General features: G+C 30.8%; 1 protein-coding gene across 5 annotated transcripts; it reads right to left on the bottom strand.

Annotated features, from left to right (window-relative positions):
• Positions 1–847: 847 nt before the first annotated feature.
• Positions 848–3,935, bottom strand: LOC107904940 (uncharacterized). Of its 5 annotated transcripts, none has more exons than XM_016831502.2 (5): positions 3,704–3,935; positions 3,491–3,552; positions 1,513–1,586; positions 1,284–1,375; positions 848–1,212 (listed from the first exon to the last, which is right to left on the bottom strand). In XM_016831502.2, exons 2-5 carry the CDS (start codon positions 3,550–3,552, stop codon positions 949–951), a joined length of 492 nt encoding a protein of 163 aa, XP_016686991.1. In that variant the 5' UTR covers positions 3,704–3,935; the 3' UTR covers positions 848–948. The 5 variants fall into 5 exon arrangements, with proteins under 5 accessions (XP_016686991.1, XP_040937856.1, XP_040937857.1 ...); XM_041081922.1 differs by having other exon boundaries at positions 3,476–3,584; positions 3,704–3,900; XM_041081923.1 differs by having other exon boundaries at positions 3,491–3,584; positions 3,704–3,900.
• Positions 3,936–15,691: the final 11,756 nt, after the last annotated feature.

The following is a 15,691-nucleotide window of genomic DNA, read 5'->3' as shown; positions in this document are numbered from 1 at the left end:
GCCTAAATGAAAATTTTTCATTTTAGGAGGGCTGGGCCCCTTGCTAGCCCCTAAATTCACCACTGATTATATATTAAATCAAAGTTAATGTATAATTTTAAAATTTATTCCTATTTAATCTTACTTTTGAATTGGACCCAACAACTTCATGGCAATCCTTCATACTAGTACTAGTAAGCATGAAGTTTTTCTCTGTTAACATTGTTTCTATAATTTGATTAGATCGATTGATCGAATTGAAAACCGACTTAAGTATTAGTCCAAAATAAGAGTTAAATTAATTGATTCGTGAACTGGTTGAATCGAGTAATCAAACTTATTGAACATATCATTGTTTCTATTTTTCTAATATTTTTATTTTTGAATTAATTATTTAATTAAACCGATTAAATCGATTGGATCGATAATTTGACTTATTTAATTACCGATATAATTTGGAAAGCCTTGTTTATTTATTTTGTTGTTTGGTTTATAGACTTATTTCAACATCAATTTTGTCAAATTAATCTTGCGTCATTATACATAGTAGGACATTTTAGACCAAGTTTACTACATGATAAATTTACTTATTAAAGTGCCTCATATTAATTATATTTTCAAAAATTTGCGACTTTATTTAAACTTTTAATTTTAATTCCTTAAAAAAAATAAACAAATTTAAATTGATATGCTTAATAAATTTTAATAAAAAAAATAGAAGAGGAAACACTAGGATTCATTCCTTAACACTCTGAACCCATTGCCATTTTTTCCACCTCATTTTATAAACTAAATTCTGTCTTCAATATATAGTAATAGTGTTTCCTCCCACCCAATCTAAAAATAACTAAAAAAGAAAAATCAAAAGTTGATAAAACCTGGATTCATAAATCAGAACACTTGTCTACAAGTTATTAAACTTGATGGTATCATTGCTTCGTAAAGCTTTTCTTATTCATGCTAAGGGTTTCAGAGATTGGAATTTAGGGATGAAACAAGGTGATCCTCAGCTTCAAAAACACCTAACATTCTCTTAATATAATCATTGATAATTTGGTCGTTTAAAGAGAGCATCCCATTCATTCTCTTCACCCGACCAACTTCTATTTCCATCTCTAGGATCGCACTTTCCATGATTGTTGTTTCCTCCATTATCCACTGTTTCAAGCACTTTGTATAGCCTTTCATTTCCGCAATCTCAACTTCTACCTTCCTAATTCTTTTCTTTGCTTTCTGTTTTGGACAAAATCCAAACATCAAGAACATTTCATATTATTAACCACAACATCATCAATCCATCTAACCTTGAATACTTTCAAGTTGTTTAGCTTTTTCTTTGAAATTCTGCCGCTGCTTTCCACCTTTTTCCTTATCTTTGTTTTTCCTCTTGGGTTCTCTGTATACATACAAATCTTTAGTTATATTAGCTGATCATTTGGTTTTCTATGTATCAAAGTTTTTTTTTTTTTAAAAAAGGTTTCGAGCACCAAATAAGAAATTGAAAACAAAAGAGAGAGGGGGAAGAAACCTCACCAGTTTTTGCCCCGAAAGATGAAGATTTCTTAATGCCTGCTTTCTCATCTCTTTCCGAAAAGCCCCCAAATGAACTGTAGCAATACAAGGAAAAAGCGGAGATGTTGCAAAGGCTACGGACATACAAGTTTCTTATAATGATTTTCTTACTAAAATCAAATAGAAAGTTCTTTTTTTTTTTTAAACTTGTAACGGAAGTAATTAAGGCTCTTCGGGGTTTAAGTAAATAAAAAAGGATCATTTTTATTTTCATTTTTAAAAAATGAAAATATTTAAAAAAACGTGTTTGATTATAAATTTTAAAATTAATATTGAAAAATAAAAAGTTATGCAAAAAATTAGAAAATAATAAAAAAGTTGTTTTTTGTTTTGTAAAATTCAAAATGATAAAAAAAAATTCTTTAAATTAATTGCTACTAATTCAAACCCACGTAATTATAATATATATTTTTTGTTTTTAATAATTTTTCAAATATTAAACGGAGTAAGCTAATTTAAATTTATATAATTCAGAATTTGTTTTTATTTATTTCTTACATTTTTAATATAGAAAAATATGTATCAAATTTTTTTTATTATTACAAATTTTTGTGTTTATTTATCAAATATAATTTCCAATTTTAGTAAAAAAATATTTTAGAAACAAACGAAGAAATTTATTAAGTACTAGATTGGACAAAGAAATTTACAATTTGGATTGATGTGACTTATATAATTATATAATGTAATTTAGATTTAAATATAAAATTATATAAAAATTAATATAAAAATTATTATTATTATAGTAAACAATAATTAAGTTTTTAGATAGAGCTAAGTTAGGAAAAAAATTTTAGGGCGTTAGAATTAAATTGTATATATTTATAATAATAAAAATATAATTTATTTATTTTAATAGTTTATATTTTTATAATTTTTAAAATATTAAATTAAAATTTTATAATATTTAGAGAGTAAAATATAACTTTATAATTATTAATTTAAAATTTTAGAAATTATAAAAAAATTTAAATAAAAAAAAATCTATTTTATGGTGTTGTCGACTGCTTCCAGGCCAACAGACTAGAAAACTAGAAATTTACATGCTATGCTTCAGTCCCACCTGTAAATAGCGGTGGTTTTGTTTTATTAATAATTTTAATATAAGTTAAATTTTATATTAATTATTATTTTTCTCATATTGTTATGGTCTTTTGGATGGATGTTTTTGTGCAGTTAAAAAATTAGTGTCTGAAAAGTTGTGATTAAACCACACTGTAAAGAATAGTAAAATGTGTATCACTGCCGAGGGAGACATAACTTCTGTATTGTTTTTCAAAAGTATTTTTAGCTCTAAAAACACTTTTGGAAGAAAAACTGTACAGAACAAATTGTTTTTGGTCGAAATTTTTAGCTTTTCAGAAGTGCTTTTTAAAAACACTTCTGAAAAGGAGAAGCTAAAATTTTTAGCTTTTTCTCTCCCAAAAATACTTTTAGTGCTTAATTACTTTTTCACCCCTTCAATAATATAGTACTTCTCTTTTTTTTTCTTGGTACTTAATTACAAATGTGTTAAAATCATTAATTAAAAATAAAAATATTTTTTAAAATACTAATTATAAATATTTAATAGTTATATTTAAATATTTAAAATATAGTTTATATATTCTAATTAAATTTTATAAATAATTAATATTTATTACTTAAAAATATTTAAAATTTATATTTTATATATTAAAATATTAACAAGAAGTTATAACAATTTTTTTATATTCTTACTAAAATATAATAATATTAACTAATTTAAATATTATTTAAATGTATATTTGTTACTTGACAATAACATGTTTAAAATGGACATTTTATTTCTCAAAAGTACTTTTTGACAGCAATACTAAACACTCAAATGTTAAACTAAATTTTTTAAAAGTACTTATCAAAAGTACTTTTCCACAACACTTTTTAAAAGCATTGCCAAACTAACCCGTAGTACTCTAACCTTCGCTGTTTCTGACGTGGCTGTTCCTCCACCATTTGTTCATCTGCCTTCATTGTTCTCATCTGACATTAAACAAAATTTAACAAACAATATCCTACATTTAAAAACAATTATTAAGGGTATGAGGGCAAAAAATTAAATTAAATCAAATTATCATTTACATTTCTAAGAAGTTTGAGTACAATTTTAAAAATTAAAATGAAAATAAAATACCTGGTGATGGTTTTTGAGGGTAATGGGAGAATGGGGTTTATTAAAAGGAAGAGCAAGGGGAGACTAGGTTCGGCTAAGCACTGCAATCACCTTTTTCCTCTCACTTACTTGTAACTTTCGCCCGCTTTCGGGCTGTACTCGCGATATCGCGCAATGTCGCGCGAGAACCCAGTTTTTTTCTGCGTCAAACGCTTATATCGAACGATTCTTCTCCTTTATTATTATTATTTACATTTGACTCATTTTAGATTGCATCTTTCTTTTAAACATCTTTCTTTTAAAAATGTTAATGAGGTGGAAAATTAATTTTTATATAATTTTACTGAATTGATTACCATTTACCCAAAATTTATATTTTTAAAAAGTTTAATAACTGTTTTATATTTTTAATAATTAAATTTTAATTTAAAAATATTTTTTATTAGCCGAAAGCAAAGATGACCCCCAACAGCCCAAATCAAAGATACAGGCCCGAGTAAATAACTATTAATCTATATTTTTCTTTTCATATATTTCAACAGCAGTCTATCAAAAAGAGAGAGAGAGTAGAAGATTGGTTACCACGTTTTTTAAAACCATTCAAACATGTGTGTTCTTACCACATTCTTTAACTGGGTTCAACCGAGTGGAACAAACGGGTTTTGATTTTAAAGATGAATTATATAAATGGGTAATCGTAATTCACTTGATAAAATTATTTTTATCTTATTAATCATTTACATTCAAAAAACAATTATATGATTAGTACTTAATAGAAAATTTTGATGAAATATTTATCAAAAGGATTATTTTACTCCCAAGGAGTTAATTTTTCCAATAAAGAACTCAAAAATACAATCTAATATATAGTATATAAGGGCTTTTATAGTGTTTTTTTATTGCTATTTTCCATTTTAATTTGTCTAAAAATCTGATTTTTCTTACCTAGTTGGTTTTTGAATTTGTATTCTTTCACATACTTTGGTACTTTTACACTATACCGTTAATTTGTGCTTACATGATATTGATAACCAATCACATGGTGACATGTGACAACTTATCATTATGACATGTAATAGTCATAAATAAATAATATTTAAAAATATTTAAATTAATAAAAAAATATATTTTTTCACATCAAGAATGAACTTGAATTATCATTTGTCAAGATTCATTCTAGTTGTGTTATTTCTAACAATTTTATATATATTTAATTTTTTTATAAATATTAGGTTACTTATATTATTATTTTGAAATTATAAAATATATAAAATTAAGAATATATAAGTTAACAAAAGAGTAAAAAAATTCACATCAAGAGTAAACCTAAACAAACTGTCATATTCAAATGAATTTAAACAACCATTTGTTCAATTTCATTCAAACCATGCTTTTTAGTAAATTTATAAAATCATATAAATTTATAAATTATAAATTATAATTTTTATACATTTTTCAAAATAATATTTATAAAAAAAGAAAATATATAAAATTACTAAAAACACATCTAGAATGGACCCAAACAAATATTTGTCTAACTTTATTTGAATCTAGATAATCATATTTGTCCAAGTTCATTAAATAATTTTTATATTTTTATTAATTATATTTTTATTTTATATATTTTCAATTTCAGAATAATATTATAAAAATGATATTTTGTAAAAAAAATTAAAACATATAAGTTGATAAAAGTAAATATGAAATGGATCTAGTTTCACTCTTAGATGTAAAAGTATATATATATTTTTATTAATTTATATATTTTAAAGATTTATTTTATTTATGTCTATGATATGCTATAATGAGAGTTTATCATGTGTCACTATGTGATTCACTGTTAGTGCCATGTCAACATAAACTAATGGTGTTAGTGTGGAAGTACTAAAGTGTGTGAGGGGATACAAGTTTAAGTACCAACTAGGTCTAGAAAAATAGGTGCCAACTAAATACTTTTAGATAAGTTCAAGTGATAAATTACATATTAATAATTATTTATTTATTTTGACATGATAGAAAAATTATTAAAAGAGACCAGTATTACACAAAATGATTTTTAGGTTGCATTTTGTTCATCAAATATAGCATTCCACTTATAATGTTATATTTTGGAATAATATTAAATTATTTGGATTCTCAATATTGTGGTCATCCCTTAATTTAATATTTTCAAATAGTGTAATATGTTAAAATATAGAGTGTAATCTCAACAACATGCATTCCTTAAATCATCCAATATTATAGGTGTAATCTAAAATTTTAATTAACTCTTTATTTTTATTATTTTAATCAGTTTCATCTGTTTTTCAAATAAAATTAAAATCTAATTAAAAATAAAAATCTTTCGTATTTTGAATAGCGAAATAGTAAATGTCATATTTTAAAATTATAATGATTATATTTATTCTAGATATTTATTTATTAGTCTATTAATTATGATTATAATTATAATTTTAAAATTATAGTTGTTGATGCAGTCACTTTTCATAAATTAATTAAAAGTTTAATAGTAAAGGCAATTTAATAAAAGATCACCACAACAAAAGTGAACTTTAACGGCATTTTGTTCGTGAGGGTTCAACAAACTAACGGCTGGCTTACAAAAAGAAAGGAATCAGTTTTACTTGGGCCAACGAAAAATGCCATCAAAAGCCCAATTTTTAAGCGCATTTTGCGCCCATTAAAATGAAAATACCAATAATTAGATAAATAAAAATTCAATTCAATTCTCTTTGTTTCATATTAAAATGAAAAACAACAGTAAGATTCTCTCCGTTGTTGATTTTCTCTATCCAATCGTATTAAATTAATCAAATCCGCCTTTTTTTAATTTGCTTCCAGATTGCTTTTTATTTATTTATTTGCTTTCAGTTTGCTTTTACATTTTTTATATGCTCATGATGTGTTGCTACAATTGATTCAATTCTTTCACTGTGTGTGCCACATGGCTGTGGGGCAGCCTGTGCCCCAGGTCGTGTGTATAAAAAATCAGCCAACATCATGTTTTTTTCGCTCCTAAATGCTTAGGTACCTAAACATACTCAATAATTCATGATTTCAAGGCTTAAAAATACATTTCAAAACATTCAAAAGCATGTCAAATAATCAACCTGAGGCCTAACCAATATGCCATCGATGACACCACAATTCAAAGACTTAAACAATTCATTACCTTAGCTAGATGCTCAAGCTACTAACACACTTTTTAAATGACTTACATTCATTTCCAAAGCACCATTCATGACTTCATGCTAAACTTACCATTTCAACCCATTCATTCACTCTACTTTAGCTTAACTATAGTCTAGCCATTCACATATAGCATGATTTAATCGAAAGAATAGAGAATTTGTTGTGGCCAAAGTAGGAAAAATAAAAAAGTTAAGAGTTACATAGTAGTGGTGGAAAGGAATGAAGGATTAAGAAGAAATTTAACCAAAGTAAAGTATGAGTCATCCTAGGAATTATAAAAGATGAAGAAAGATAAGACAGTAATTTTCCAAGTAGATACTTTTTGGACATAATGATTAGGGCTAAAGTGAAAAGATGGATAACTTAAGGACTTATTAGCAATTTGAACTTTTAAATAAAAAAGATTATATATATTTTATGGAATGGTGTAGAAAGTGGGAGAAAATATGAACATTTTCATCTTTTCAACAAGCTCACCGTCAATCATTCCCCAAGTTTCCATCTGATGGTCGCTAAACTAACTAAAAATTTGACTAAGGCAAGCGCACCTATCGAACAGTAGTATAGTTATGGTGAGACCGGAAATATCGTATCCACAAGGACTAAAAGTACTAGTAATTATTATCTTTTTATTATCTAGCCTAAGAATTAACGGAGGTTTTAAACTAAAACTAATTATTTAATTAACTAGGATTACGACAGAGATTAAAATTGGAAAATACTTTTGGAAAACTAATGGAGAAGATAATACCCAAGGAAGAATCCACCTAGACTTCACTTATTACTTCTAAATTAGAGGATTTATTCACTTGACTTAATCCGTAGAAATCCCTGATTTAGGTTAATATCTCTTTTGAGACGAAAAACAACTGACTCTAGGTTGATTAATTGAAATCTCTTTCTAATTAAAACCCCTATTGTCGCATTAACTCACTTTATGGCTTCCTTTATTAGATTTGACTCTAATCCGGCAGATTTATGTCGTCATATTTCTAGGATTGCATGCAACTCCGCTTAATTATGGGGATCTACTCTTAAACAGGGACTTTTGCTCCTCTAAATAAGCACATCAAAACCTGAATTAATACCTTGGAATATTAAAACAAGAATATAAAACTCACAATTAAGAATAAGAACAAGTGTTTATCATATAATTCAAATAGTAATAAGATCCGTCTTATGTTTCATCTCCCTTAGGTATTTAGGGAGTTTAGTTCATTATAATGGAAAATATATCAAAATTTGGAAAACAACAAAACATAAAGAATGTAATATCCTGAATTAGGGCTTAATCGGAATAGTGGTTTCGTGACCACAAATCTGAGATAGAAATAATTATTTTACAATGATTTTGATGTTTATGATATGATTGCATGATTGTGTGAAAATTTCGTGATGAAATTCTATGCCTAAAGTGCTTAAATTGAAAGTAGGGACTAAATCGAATAAGTTGCAAAACTTGCATTTTAGAAGTTTTTAGTATGAAATTGTTTTGGAATATTAATGAGGAGGTCTTAAATAGCAATTTGACCAATTTTAAGTTCATGGACAAAATTAGGACATGGAAGGAATTTTTGGAAAGTTTAGTAGTAAGGGTATTTTGGTCATTTAGTTATTAAAATGAATTAAAAACAAAATTAAAAGCCAATTTTTGTCCATCTTCTTCATTAGGCAGAAATTTCAAGGGTTCTCCATAGCTAGGGTTTGTTTCAAGCTTCCAAGCTCCATAGTAAGTGATTCCAAGCCCCGTTTTTAATGTTCTTTACGTTTTTGGAATCCCGGAAGCTCGATTAAGCTTATGCTAGCAATAATTCAACCTAGGGTTTATATTTGGAAAAATGCCTATATGTGAAATTTGTGTATTTTGATGTTTTATGATAGAATATGGGGTTTTAAATTATGTTAGACAACTTGTGCTACTCTGTTTTTAATGAAAACGAGTAAAAGGGCTTAATTGGCAAAAATACCTAATAGTCACAAGTATATGTTAGAGAGAGAATTTGATGTTTCCATAGAAGGGAAAAGTGATCAGCATGTTATAAAACATAAGAATAAGGAATAAAGTTTAATTCCTGAGCCTAGGGGCAAAAGTGTAATTATGCAAAAGTTTAAGGGAAAAGTGTAATTTTTTAAAGTTCGTATTAAATGCTGTTTTGATAAATGTATGTATTAAATAAGATTAATTTGGTATTATAGATCAAGAAAAACGAGATTCAAGTCGTGATCGAGGAAAAGAAAAGATTGTAGACTAAATTGCAAAATCTTTATATTTTGGTACCAAGGTAAGTTCATGTGTAAATAATGTAGCATAAATGTTATTTTTAAGTTATTAATGTTAATTATATGATATGCTGATTTTCAATCGTGAAATATTATGCTTTGTGGTTAATGTTGAGTAATATGCAAATTATGTTTACTACTTGATAAATATGAATTGCTACCGAGTATCGGTTCCGATATTCCATGGAAGACGGAAAATGTGGGATCGAGGGAAAAAGCCCGTTTGAACCGTAGGAATAGATTAGGATACAAGTGACATGTCACTAGGATGGTTGAGCATCCGAACTCGTTGAGTTGAGTCCGAGTTCACTTATGGATGCAAATGTCCGAACTCATTGAGTTGAGTCCGAGTTCGTGAGATGTAACTAGGCATCCGAACTCGTTGAGTTGAGTCAGAGTTCATTTATGGATGCGAACGCCCGAGCTTGTTGAGTTGAGTCCGAGTTCACTTAGGGGTGGGTTACATGATTTCTTGATTACATATGTGGCACTTATGTGCAAATTATCCATGCATCTTAGTTATATTCCGATGTGTTCAACGGGTGAAATTTCTAGTTTAATGGAAGAGCACTTAAGATATAAGTGACGTTTTGGGTAAGTGTTGTGAAATGGACACTTTGGACAGGTATGTTCTTAACCCTCGGGTTGAAAATAGATACAACAACGATAAGGTGGTAAGATGATGAATGATGTTTAAAGATGTGATATATGTTTTGGTGGTACCATGCTAAAGTTGTTTGGTATATTTGTATTGTTATGTTACTTGTTATTTACATATGAACTTACTAAGCATTTATGCTTACTCTTTCCTTTTCATTCACTGTAGTTTTGAACAAGCCGGCTCAGGAATCGGGACAGGTCGAAAGTTCGACACACTATCCAAAGGACTTTTATCTTGGTAAATGGCTTGTACAACTACTTAAGTATGGCATGTATAGCAATATACCTATTTTGTGTAAATAATTTTATGATATGGCCATGTTTGGTTGAGAAAATGTTTGATATTGATAAGTCATGGTGATGGCTAATTTAGATCATGTTTGATATCATGGAAGTTTAACAGGTTATCTAGTTCATAAAAATTCATGGAAAGATGAAACTTGCCTTAAAACAGAATATTGCTGCAGCAATGACATGAATTTGAAAAATCACTAAAATAGTATAAATAGAACTAAATGATGAGTAAGTTATGAAATTGAAGCTTAATGAGTATATTTTCATATGGATTGAACAAAACAGGAATATAAATTATGTTTTATGAGATATTTAAACTTTTACGAAACAGGACCAGAGTGATTTCTGGATCCCCTATTATGACTTTAAAAATTCATAATAATTTTTACTAAAATAATTAGAAGTTTTTATTTATATGTACAGATTCATTATTGAGTCTAGTTTTAATAGAAACAAACCTCATAGTCATTGAAATTTTGTATAGAGATATATCTGATTCGTAATACACAGAGGTCAGAGTAGTCAAACCCTGAAATAGGGGATAGTTTAATTAATAAACTGTACTAATTTTCCCAATAAAAAAATTCTAGAAAAAAATTAGTAAATATATATATGAGTCTAGATTCAGGAAAAATTTACGGATCTTGATTTCGAGTTTCGTAACTCGAGATATGATTTTTCTTGTAACTGTGACGCGAGTAGCTAGAAAGCTGTGAATGTAGAAACAAATGATTTGAAGTTCTTAAATTGATAAATTATGTTCGGTAACCCCTCAAGCTCGACTCCGGTGATGGTCTTGGGCGTGGGGGCATTACATTTAGTGGTATCAGAGCAGGTTTAGTCAGTTCTCGGACTACGTGTTGTATGTACGGATTTTGCTATACATGCCATATGTATGAATTGTGATAGTGTGACGACTTCTGACCTTTTTAAATGATTTTTATATAGTAAATGGATCCCGATCCAGCTGTGGCAGATGAAGTAGAGAGTAATTCGCCAGCTCCGGCTGAAGGGGCAGCGCCGATTGAAAACCCACCTCCTACTGTTGGTCAGGGAGGAGGAGAAAGGGATCGGGAAGCCTTTCTCCAAATGATGAGTGCATGGTACACTGAGTTCGTTCGTACGAACCCAAATGTACGACCTCCCCCACCTCCCCTAATTCCTCAACCTATGCCTCTAATGCCTCAAGGAGTGGATATGATAAAATTTCACAGAACCCCCGTTGATAGAATTCATAAACAAGGGGCTGAAGAATTTAGAGCAAATATTGATGATGATGCAGAGAAAGCAGAGTTCTGGCTTGAAAATTCTATCCGGGTATTTGATGAATTATCTTGTACACCTGAAGAATGTTTGAAATGTGCTACATCTTTGTTGAGAGATTCAGCCTATAATTGGTGGAAGACTTTGATTTCGGTGGTACCGAAAGAGAGGTTAACCTGGGAATTCTTTCAAGAAGAGTTTCGGAAGAAATATATTAGTGAAAGATTTATTGATCAGAAATGTAAAGAGTTTCTTGAGCTGAAGCAAGGTAATATGACAGTCTCAGAATATGAAAGAGAGTTTGTTCGATTGAGTAAGTATGCCAGGGAATATGTTCCTACAGAAGCCAAGATGTGCCGACAATTTGAAGACGGGCTCAACGAAGACATTAAAGTATTTGTCGGGATCCTTGAACTGAAAGAAATGGTAGTCCTAGTTGATTGAGCTTGTAAGGCTGAAGAACTACTTAAAGAGAAGAGGAAGGTAGAGGCTGAGACACGAAATTGGAAGAAAATGCCAATGAGTAAGGCACCTTCACAGCAACCCGGAAAGTCATGAAATATGAATCCTCGTTCCCAAGTTTCAGCTGGGCAATTATATGGAAATTTTAAGAAGCAAAATGTGGGTCCTAAATCTCAGAATACTTCTGCAGCCAGTGTAGGGAACTCGAGATTTGTTAAACCCGAGTGCCAGCGGTGTGGTAGAAATCATTTTGGTCCGTGCAGAGTAAATGAATGTTTTCGATGTGGTTCTCCGGATCATTTTATTAGAGACTGCCCAGAGAGAGCTGAGAAAGAAAAATTTCAGAGTGTAAAAGCTAGTGGTGCAAACTCGAGGGGAAGGTATTCGAGAAAAGCTGGAAGTGAAACAAGCAGTAAGAATGTAGCCAGAGATGCAGCAGTTAGATCTGAGGGAAGAGCTCCGGCTAGAACTTATGCTATTAAAGCGCGTGAAGATGCTTCCTCACCCGATGTGATTACCGGTACATTTTCTCTTTATGATATTAATGTTATTGCTTTGATTGATCCTGGTTCTACTCATTCATATGTATGCATTAAACTGGTGTCTAGTATGAATATACCTGTTGAGAACATAGAATTTATGATTAGAGTGTCGAACCCGTTAGGCAAATGCGTGATAGTTGATAAAGTAAGCAAGAAATGCCCTTTAATGATTCAGGGTCATTACTTTCCGGCCGACTTGATGTTGTTGCCGTTTGATGAATTTGATGTTATTTTGGGTATAGATTGGTTGACATTGCATGATGCTATAATAAATTGCAAAGAAAAGGTTATAGAATTAAAGTGTGAAAGTGGTGAAATTCTGCGGGTTGAGCCAGACAAATTAGAGGCATTATCTAGTATGATTTCTTCGATGTTGGCTCAGAGATATTTGAGAAAGGGTTATAAAGCTTATTTGGCGTATGTAATTAATACAAAAGAAGTTGAAAAGAAAGTTGAATCAGTGCCGGTTGTGTGTGAATTTGCGGACGTATTTCCAGAAGAATTGCCGGGTTTGCCTCCAGTTAGGGAAGTAGAATTTGGTATTGATTTAATACGGGGAACACCTCCGATCTCGATTGCTCCATATAGAATGGCACCAACGGAGTTGAAAGAATTAAAGTCGCAGTTGCAAGGGTTGACTGATAAAGGCTTTGTGAGATCGAGTTTTTCACCTTGGGGTGCTCCCGTGTTATTTGTGAAAAAGAAGGATGGTTCTATGAGATTATGTGTTGATTATCGGTAGTTAAACAAGAGGTGACAATCAAAAACAAGTATACGTTGTCAAGAATTGATGATTTGTTTGATCAGCTAAAAGGATCGACATGGTTTTCAAAGATTGACTTGAGATCTGGGTATTATCAGCTGCGAGTAAAAGAGTCAGATGTGCCTAAAGCTGCTTTTAGAACAAGGTACGGTCATTATGAATTTTTAGTTATGCCATTCGGGTTGACAAATGCTCCTGCTGTGTTTATGGATTTAATGAATTGCATATTTCGGCCATACTTGGACAGATTTGTTGTGGTGTTTATAGATGATATTTTAATTTATTCAAAAGATGAGACAGAGCATGCTGAGCATTTGAGGATAGTTTTGCAAACTTTGAGAGATAAGCAGTTGTATGCTAAGTTTAGTAAAAGTGAATTTTGGCTTCAAGAAGTTGGATTTTTGGGTCATATTGTTTCAGGTGATGGTATACGGGTTGATCCTAGTAAAATTTCAGCCATTGTTGATTGGAAACCACCGAAAAATGTAACTGAAGTTAGAAGTTTCTTGGGGCTAGCTGGGTATTATCAGCGGTTCGTAAATGGATTTTCTATAATTGCTGCTCCTATGACTAGACTACTCCGAAAGGATGCTAAATTTGAATGGACGGAAGAATGTCAATAGAGTTTCAAAGAATTGAAAAAGTTATTAACTGAAGCACCAGTGTTGATACAACCCGAATCAGGTAAAGAATTTGTGGTGTATAGTGCTGCTTCTCTAAATGGTTTGGGGTGTGTACTCATGCAAGAAGGAAAAGTGGTGGCTTATGCTTCGAGACAGTTAAAACCTCATGAGAAGAATTATCCTACTCACGATTTGGAATTGGCTGCGGTGGTATTTGCTTTGAAGATTTGGCGACATTACTTGTATGGTGAAAAGTGCCGAGTATATACCGATCACAAAAGTCTTAAATACTTGATGTCACAAAAAGACTTGAATTTGAGACAGCGAAGATGGTTGGAGTTATTGAAAGATTACGAGCTTGTTATCAATTATCATCCAGGAAAAGCGAATGTGGTTGCCGATGCTTTAAGCAGAAAGTTGTTGTTTGCTTTGAGAGTTATGAACACTCAGTTGAAAATTTCAGATGACGGTTCGATTCTAGCAGAGTTAAGAGCAAGACCGATGTTTTTACAAGAGATTTCTGAAGCTCAAAAAAATGATCAAGATTTGCTAGCCAAAAGAAAATAGTGTGAAGCTGATACGGGATCAGATTTCAGAATCAGTTCTGATGGTTGTTTGATGTTTAAAAATCGGATTTGTGTACCGAAAAATGATGAGTTGATTCAAAAGATTTTGCATGAAGCACATAATGGTTGTTTAGCGGTTCATCCGGGCAGTACGAAGATGTATAATGACTTTAAGAAAATGTACTGGTGGAGTGGAATGAAAAGAGATATTTCCGAGTTTGTATCAAAGTGCTTAGTTTGCCAACAAGTGAAAGCTGAACACCAAGTACCTTCGGGATTACTCCAGCCTATTATGGTTCCTGAATGGAAATGGGGTCGGATTACTATGGATTTTATATCAGGGTTGCCGTTAACTCCAGGGAAGAAAAATGCCATCTGGGCAATAGTTGACAGACTGACTAAATTGGCTCATTTTATTCCGGTACGTACAGATTATTCTCTTAATAAGTTGGCTGAATTGTATATCCGAGAGATTGTTAGACTTCATGGGATACCTTTGTCAATCATTTCAGATAGAGATCCGAGGTTTACCTCACAGTTTTGGCAAAAGTTGCAAGAAGCATTAGGTACAAAGTTAAATTTCAGCACTGCCTTTCATCCACAAACTGATGGACAATCAGAGAGAGTAATTCAGATTCTTGAAGACATGCTCAGATGTTGTGTTTTGGAATTTCAAGGTAGTTGGGAAAAGTATTTACCGTTGGTAGAATTTGCTTATAATAATAGTTATCAGACAAGTTTGAAGATGGCACCTTATGAAGCATTATATGGTCGTAAATGTCGGACGCCATTGTATTGGACTGAACTCAAGGAAAATCAAATTTATGGAGTTGATTTAATAAAAGAAACCGAAGAAAAGGTGAAAGTGATTCGAGATTGTTTGAAAGCTGCTTCAGATAGACAGAAATCTTATGCGGATTTGAAACGAAAGGAAATGGAGTTTCAAGTTGGTGATAAGGTATTTTTGAAAGTGTCTCCATGGAAGAAAGTCCTTAAATTTGGACGAAAGGGCAAGTTAAGTCCGCGTTTTATTGGACCGTATGAAATAATTGAAAAAGTTGGACCGGTAGCATATCGGCTAGCGTTACCACCCGAATTAGAGAAGATTCATGATGTGTTTCACGTATCTATGTTACGTCGGTATCGTTCGGATCCTTCACATATAATTTCACCGACAGGAATTGAACTGCGACCGGATATGACTTATGAAGAAGAATCGATTAAGATTTTAGCTCGAGAAGTCAAACAACTAAGAAATAAAAGTGTTGCACTTGTAAAAGTGTTGTGGAAAAAACATGGGGTAGAAGAGACTACATGGGAACCTGAAGAAACTATGAGAAACCAATACCCACACCTGTTTACTG

Source organism: Gossypium hirsutum, chromosome A11 (genome assembly GCF_007990345.1).
Source record: "Gossypium hirsutum isolate 1008001.06 chromosome A11, Gossypium_hirsutum_v2.1, whole genome shotgun sequence".
NCBI lineage: Eukaryota > Viridiplantae > Streptophyta > Magnoliopsida > Malvales > Malvaceae > Gossypium > Gossypium hirsutum.
This window is presented reverse-complemented; position numbering and strand designations above follow the sequence as displayed.